General features: G+C 49.1%; 1 protein-coding gene across 1 annotated transcript in view; it reads left to right on the top strand.

Annotated features, from left to right (window-relative positions):
• The window catches only part of LOC111153074 (polycystin 1 like 2), a 91,982-nt gene continuing 84,158 nt past the window's right edge, over nucleotides 1-7,824 (top strand). The window contains 3 exon segments of the mRNA XM_022511870.1: nucleotides 1-301; nucleotides 2,989-3,153; nucleotides 5,462-5,641. Of these exon segments, the coding sequence (XP_022367578.1) occupies nucleotides 1-301; nucleotides 2,989-3,153; nucleotides 5,462-5,641 (646 nt within the window).

Genomic DNA, 7,824 nt, shown 5'->3' with positions numbered 1-7,824 from the left:
ATGAGTGCAGTGGGCTTGGTGCTCTTGGGGCTTGCTCTGAGGTTTAGGGCCACAATCTCTAAGCCAGAGGAGGGCAGCTTTTGCTCAAAAAGTCAAGTGGCCTTCAGAGACTCTTGCTATGAATTTGTGCCTCTCGGTCGCACCTTTTATGGTGCCCAGATCTGGTGTGAGGAGCAAGGGGGCCATTTGGTCTTTATTCATGATGAAGACACCCAGCAGTTTCTGCAGAAGCACATCTCCCAGGACAGGGAATGGTGGATTGGACTCATAGGGAACTTGGCTCAGAATGGAACCACAGAAGGTAGGTCCTATGAAAGCTGTATTTCATGGGAAGCTTGTGGCTATGATTCTAACTATTGCTTCTTACACAGAACCTCATGGAACAAATTAATATGTCCTAATTCTCATGGTGAGGATACCCACCTCTTTGGCTGTTTTGTGGATCAAATGAAACAGCTCATGCACGTACCTAGTACAGAATCTGGCACTTTGCTGACGCTCTGCAAACTTTCATTGTTTGAATGTTCCTGAAACTAAGACTAACTATGACTCCTCCAGTTCTTGCTGGAATAGTCCCAGGCACTATCCTTAGTCTTTTTCATCCATTATCACCTTTAATCTCTAAGATAACCAGTGAGATAACATTGTTGCTTCTATTTTACAGATGAGAAAACATCTTAGGAAATAATTACGAAGCTATTTTCAAAGCACTTCCAGGGGGCCCCTGGGTGGCACAGTCAGTAGAGCATCTGACTCTTGGTTTTGGCTCAGGTTGTGATCTTGGGGTTGTGATCTCAGAGTCGTGAGATCGAGCCCCACGTCTGGCTCTGCACTCAGCACAGAGTCTGCTTAAATTTCTCTCTCTTCCTCTGCTCCTCCTGCCACCCTCTCTCTCTCAAATAATTTTTTTTTTTTAGAAAAAGGCACTTCTACATGCCTTTCCCCATTTCTTTTTTTTTCTTTTTTTTTTTTTTAAGATTTTATTTATTTATTTGACAGAGAAAGATCACAAGTAGACGGAGAGGCAGGCAGAGAGAGAGAGAGAGAGAGAGGGAAGCAGGCTCCCTGCTGAGCAGAGAGCCCGACGTGGGACTCGATCCCAGGACCCTGAGATCATGACCTGAGCCGAAGGCAGCGGCCCAACCCACTGAGCCACCCAGGCGCCCCCTTTCCCCATTTCTTAAGGATTAAAGCAGGTTTAGAACTTGGCATCATTCCCTTCACATTAGACAGTTTCATTTTAATGGCTCTCTCAGAAACTCTTCCTTACCTTTTACTTTGTGAGGTCTCCCTCCTCCAACCCCAATACAGTCGAGTTCTTCCCCCTGCACCTGTAGGGCCTTGTCCACAACCTGTGAGGTTACTTCCGGCATGACTGCAACTTTTTACGTGTCGCCTTCCTTCCTAGACAATGAGTTCTTCAAGGCAAGGAAACACATTCTGGCCATTTTGTTTTCCCAGTGCCTGTACATAGCAGAGGATGGACAAATGAACATTCATATTTAATCTTTGCACCTGCCCACGAGGTACACATTGCTGCTTTTATTTTATGGATGAGGAACTTAAAGTCCAGGGGGAGGAAATGGTTTGCTCAAGATGATGCTGCTGGTGAAGGGCAGTGAGGACTCTGCCCGTGTCCCAGCACATCACATCGCCCTGTCAAAGCTACTGGGTTTTAGAAATGTGTCACTCGGTCTGGGCTAAGCACTTCTATACCAGAGTGGATGGAAAGGCTTAATTAGGGAGCAGTTGGAGAAGCTTGTTTTAGGAAATGCATAGTCCCAGGATTTGAATTCTAAAATGCATCTTCAGGCAAGATCTATTGAATGGTTTCTTGATTTGTAGACGTAGCAGTTGTGGATTTCTGTATATTGAACGTCCATTCATGTGCAGTTAGAGTTGTGTCTGTTCAAAAATCACCAAGAGATACCACATGGCTGTTACAGAACATGAGGTAGCTCTGTGTGGGCTGACATTAAACCACCCCTAATATTTAATGTTATTTAAGAAGACAGGATGCCATGTACAATATGATGGCATTTGTGTAAATTGATTTCAGGCACTCATAGATGCTGATAGGTGGATATAGGTCAGTCTGGATCAATTCATAAGAAACACACCAGTAATGGGAGTACCTTGGAGGTTGGGAGAAGGGAAATGTTTTCATTTTATATCCTTTTTCACTCTAAATTTTTTAAAAAATCCATTTGTATGGATTTTTAAAAATGAATAAATACACGTTTGAGTCTTCAGAGTAAATATTTTGTTTGTTTTTAAAGATTTTATTTATTTGTCAGAGAGAGAGGTAGGGGGAAAGAGCGCACACAAGCAGGGGGAGTGGCAGGCAGAAGGGGAAGCAGGTTCCCCACTGAGCAAGAAGCCCAATGTGGGGCTTGATCCCAGGACCCTGGGATAGTGACCTGAGACGAAGGCAGACACTTAACCGACTAAGCCACCCAGGCGTCCCCGAGTAAATATTTTATATTTAGTGTTTTCTAGATTTCTAGTGTCCTCGAAATGCCTTTGTATTCCACACACATGCACAGGGCATTTCTTTCAGAGCACACCAAGGTGTTCCAGGGCCTGAAGAGTCTCGAAGTAAGGAAAACTGCTTCCATTTTAACTCATCACAGCCCAAATACATTTGACAAGGGTCCCTTGCCTCTCTACAGAACACCTTTGAACATACTTCCGTGCTCTTTCTTAGATTATGGTAAGACAGAGCTGGAAGCATCATATACAGAATCAAACCACTTTGTTTGCGCTCCCTGATATGGCGCCCCGGTTTGTAGGTTGAGTTCTTCTGCCTGGATGTTGGAAGGTAATAGCTAGCAAAGTCCCTTCATTGGCATGGGAAAGAGAGGTGTCCCGCCTGTCAGCCTTGACTGAGCACCTCCTGCTTGCCAGAGCTGAGCTGAGGCCAGCCCTGTCCATAAAAAAGGGTCAGAGAAACATTTCTAAGTCTTGGTGGTTGTGTTCCCACGCCAGGGTCAGGGAGCTGGCTGGACACCTCAAATGTGAGCTACAGCCACTGGCGCGGAGGACAAGCCTCTCCTGCTCCAAACACCTGTGGTTACATCCAGAGAGATGCTTCCTTTGGGTGGGCGGCCTCAGACAACTGCACGCAGCCGTTCGCCTTCATCTGCGAGTTTGGTGAGCTGGTCTCTGTTGTGGGTCTCCCTCCTTCTGTCTCTCTGTGTTCTCTGTGTGTCTCTGTCACCAACTCTGTTTCTGTCTCTGTCTCTGTGTTTCCCTAAATTCCCACCCATCTCTGTCCGTGTGGTGCTCTGTTGCCTGTCTCAGATCATCTTTCCAGCTCACACCCCACCTCTCATTGTCCAGTTACTGCCTACCTGCTTAACTAATTTCATTCCTGTCCCTCTTTTCCTCTCAGATACCTGCATCTAGGGGCAAATGCCCAGCCCTATTGACTCTCTTTTTCCACTCTTCCAATGAAGGAGATGTGGTCCCGGGAGGCTGTTCTCACTCACCCTTGATTCCTGCTGCTCTGGCCGGCCTGGGTCTGAGTCCCTACCATCCACCATCCCGGACTCCTGAATTCTCCCACACTCTGCTCTTGTGTCCCTTCTAGCTGTTGTCCATGGTTGAACCCCTTTGCACCCTGGGCCCCTTCCCTGGGGACTCCGTCTAAGAGCCGGCATGAGAGGCCTATAGTCCCATCCTGTGTGTTGCCTGCCATGTGGGACCCTGGTGTAGGGGCCTAAGCTAAGCTGTCCCACGGCCTCCTGACTTTCAAGCCAGGCTTGACAGAAGCTTTCAGGCTTCCTGGGCTCAGCGCCCTCCTCCAAGCCCCTCAGTGAAGAACCCTAGCTCCCGGGGCCCACTCTGGGTTTAGGTTCTTACAGAACCCCTGCCTCACTTCCCCTATGTCTGGGTTTAAATAGATGTCATGTAGGCCCCTAGCCTGGCTAATTCTGAAAACTTGTAGCTTCGGGGACATATGGGTCATAAAACTTCCCTCTCTACTTATCACAGCCCTCCCAAAGCCTGGTCCCCTTCTGCACCCAACCTGAAGCCCATCTCAGAATCTGCCAGCCCCCAGGATCTGGGAGCCAAGCTCCAAGGTCACACCATGAACGGCTAACACGCATCCAGCGGGACCTCCAGGCACAGAGCTGTGTACTCTGTGTGTATTCACCAGAGGTACTCAGAAGTACCTCTGCTCTTCTGTTGCAGGCCCATTCTAAAGCTAAGAACAGTGAGGCTCCGAAAGGATAAGCTCCTTGCCCAGGGCCACACAGCTGGGAAGTGACAACCTGGGTCTGCCTATGGTCAGAGAGACTGGCAGATGCAGGGTTGCTGGCTTTGGGGATGGAGGAGGGATTCCAACAAACGTGGCTACCTCTGGAAGCTGGAAAGGGCTAGCGAGCACACCCTCCCCTAGAGGTTCCAGAAGGAACCACCGCTTGATACTAGCCTCGTAAGAACCACTTTGGACTTCTGACCTTCGTAACTAGAGGATGATCAATTTGTACTGGCTTCAGCCATTAGTTTGGTGGGAATCTGCACAGCAGCCGGAGGAAACAAACACAGATTTTGGTCTCATCCCCTACACTGTGACGTTCCCACCAGGCAGACAGGACTGAGTACGGATCCCGTTTCCTACTTTCTGGCTCTGCTGGTCTGAGCCAGATTGTTCTTTTCCAAAAAATGTTTACTGAACATGGACCACATGCCAGGAGCTAGCCTGGAGTGCGGTCTCAACACAGTGACCCCCATGACCCTGATGTTCCTAGTGAGGAGGCCAGTAGCCCAGTTTCTAGGACTGGTATGAAGACTCATTCATTCAGCAAATGCTTGTTTAGCATCTATCATATGCCAGGTGTTGCTTTCAGAAAAGGCTCAAGGAAGGTACTCAAAATAGGAGAATATAGGGCACCTGGGTGGCTCAGTCAGTTAAGTGGCTGTCTTCGGCCTGGGTCATGATCCCAGGGTCCTGGAATCAAGCCCCACGTCTCGGGGGAGGTCCCTACTCAGTAGGGAGCCTGCTGCTCCCTCTGCCTGCTGTTCCCCCTGCTTGTGCTTTCTTTCTCCCCCTGCCCCATGTCAAATACATAAATAAAATCTTGAAAAAATAGGAGAATATAGTTGCCAGTTGTATAGCCCTTACTCTGCAAGTATAAACTCATTTAATCCTCCTACAGGCCCTAGGTGCTGTGGTGCCGACACTCCCCCATGCTGAGGGGGCACAGAGAAGCGAAATAATTTGCAGAGGGTCACACAGCCAGTGCATGGCTGGCGGCATCTGCGCCTGGGCAGTCTGGCTCCAGAGCCGTGTTCATGCCCACCACGTTCTATCTCTCACCCCTGTGGACCCAGCTCCTACTGTGTCCCTTCATCTCAGCCCTGACCCCTGACACCCTTCCACTTCCCATCAACCAGGCACTTGCCCAGGCATGACCATGATCCTTCCTAAGGTGTCCCCTTTCCTTTGTCGCAGGTGCTGGCCAGAGTCTAGCCTGTGATGGCCTCAATGCCACCATGCACTGCGGCTCAGGGGAGGTCATCCAGATCCAGGACGCCTTCTACGGGTGCCACACCCCGCATTACTGCACCCAGGGTGCTGCAGGCCCCTCGGAGGAGGAATGCAGCTGGGCCAGCGTCAAGGACGAAGTGGCAGGTAGGACCCAAGGACAGCTCTGGCTATGGGGGAAGGGCAGTTCTTGGTGTCCCATCCTCAGCAAAGGGGTCTGGAAGGCTTGAACAAGCTTCATATCTGGGCCTCCAACATTAGGAAAATGGGCCAGTCTCTGTCCGCAGCACCATACAGGGAAGCAAGGAGGCTGTGGCTCACCTCCTCATGGGATGGCAAACCCACCTGGATGGGCGAAGGGGGCATTTTGCTTCCCACTCCACTTGCATGCAAGAAACATTGCTTTTACAAATTTTTAAAAATTTCCAAGTACTCCAAACATATATCATATGTATTATATACAAATATTTCAGTGAACTCGCACAGATTCTCTACCCATCGTTGTTAAATCTTAACATGATGCCATATTTGCTTAACGTCCCCTCACTACAATAGTGAGTACGGCTTTAAATTTGCTCTTATCCACGTTGATACATGTACCAGTTTATTCGTTTAGTCTGTTGTATAACTACACCATAATGTGTCTCTTTCTCTGTTGAGAGCTGAATGGGTTGTGTCTTAATCCTTGCTATTATGAATAATGCTGAAACACACATTCCTGGGGGTATCTCTTGTTCATATGGGAAGGGCTCTGCATAGCTTTGTTTTTCTAAATTAGATTAAATCTTCCTCTGAGCTACACTTGCCTGGTGATAAGGGCTCAGTTTCAGAGATGATGGGGGTTCCCTGCACCCTCCTGGGGGATGGTGCAAAGTTCTCAGAAGCCTCTACTGTCCAGACACAGGGGCCTGCCTACTCTCTGCTGTGGTTAGTAGTGTCGGACCCGCAAGGTGCTAGGAAGGCAGGTGATCTATTGCTTCTGGGCCAAGTAAGGACACAGCAGTCTATGCCCAAGCTGAAAGCTCTGGGGCCTCAGTCTGGATCCCAACACACGGGCTTCTCAGCAGTTCGCCAAAGGGCTCTGCCTCTACCCAAAGGCCCTGTGAAGCTTCAGGGTAGAATGCCCTGCACTCCCAGAACCTGGCAAGTAGCCTTGTCCTCAGTTTGGGGAAGCCTGCCGCGTATCCCTCTCCATGTCTGGTCCACATCATCCTTGGACCCCTAGAGCATGTAGCGGGGAAAGGAAATGCTGAAATCTGCCACCTGGCTCCCACCCACTCTCCTCGTTGCTCTCACATTCCTAAGGCTGTGGCCCCTCTTGAGAGGGAAAGGCCTGGGCTGAAAGGGCTGAAGGGTGTGCCTCCCTCATGGAGGCCTTGAGGGGACTCAGTGAGCTATTTAAGCAAAGGCCCAGATGCAAGTTCCCAAACCTTGCAGACATACCCCAAAGAGCACCTTGGAGAGGAGCCCTGCATCCTTCTGGGAAGGGTCAGAGGAACGGAGCTGGACAGGATCCCAAGGGAATCTGTTCGTATCTAAGTGCCATGCTCACTCATTCATTGTCAGTTGGCCAATAAACATTTGTTGAGCCCAACATTGTGCCAGGCTCTTTCCTGCGCTTTGTGGATAAAGTGAGGAATCAAACAGTCTGTTTTTCAAAGAGCTCGCAATCTAATGGGGGGACAGATATGGATACAAGCAATTACCTAACACTGTGCTCAATGCCACAAAGAAGGGAGCAAAGGTGCTATGTATTTACTCATGCAAAAATTATTTTGCATCTGCTATGTGCTGGGTACTGTTCTGTGCACTGGAGTGGAGATACAGCAGTGAACAAAAAATAAAACATTCCCTCTCTCTTAGAGACTGTAGTCTAGGATGTGGATGCACATAGTAAGGGTACAGAACTCTGACTAAGGAGTGTATCAAGCTAGGTCCCATTAGGAAAACAGAAACCATGCCAGGCCTTTCAGCAGAGGAAATTCAATGCAGGGAACAGATTACCCAGCACGGAAGTGCTGAGAAATCAAACAGCGGGTAATGATACCACCCCAAGATTAGCAGCAATGGATAGCCATTGCCACTCCTACAGGCCGGAGGGATGGCTGGAGGGGATGGACTTACCAAAACTGGAAGTCAGAGCCCTCCAGCCACTGCTAGAATCATGGTGGAGGCTGAGGACCACGAGGTGGAAGCAAGGACCACGTGGGAGGACCTGTCCAGAGACAGCTGCAGTCAGAGAGAGGATGAAAAGACAGGATGAAAAGCATTCTGTAAGAAAGAAACAAAGAAACAAAGAAAGAAAGAAAGAAAAAGAGAAAGAGAGAGAG

This window comes from Enhydra lutris, unplaced genomic scaffold, assembly GCF_002288905.1.
Source record: "Enhydra lutris kenyoni isolate GAN:26980312 unplaced genomic scaffold, ASM228890v2 scaffoldscaffold30, whole genome shotgun sequence".
Classification (NCBI taxonomy): Eukaryota; Metazoa; Chordata; class Mammalia; order Carnivora; family Mustelidae; genus Enhydra; species Enhydra lutris.
The sequence above is the reverse complement of the archived record's forward strand: the minus strand, read 5'-3'. Positions and strand labels throughout refer to the sequence as shown.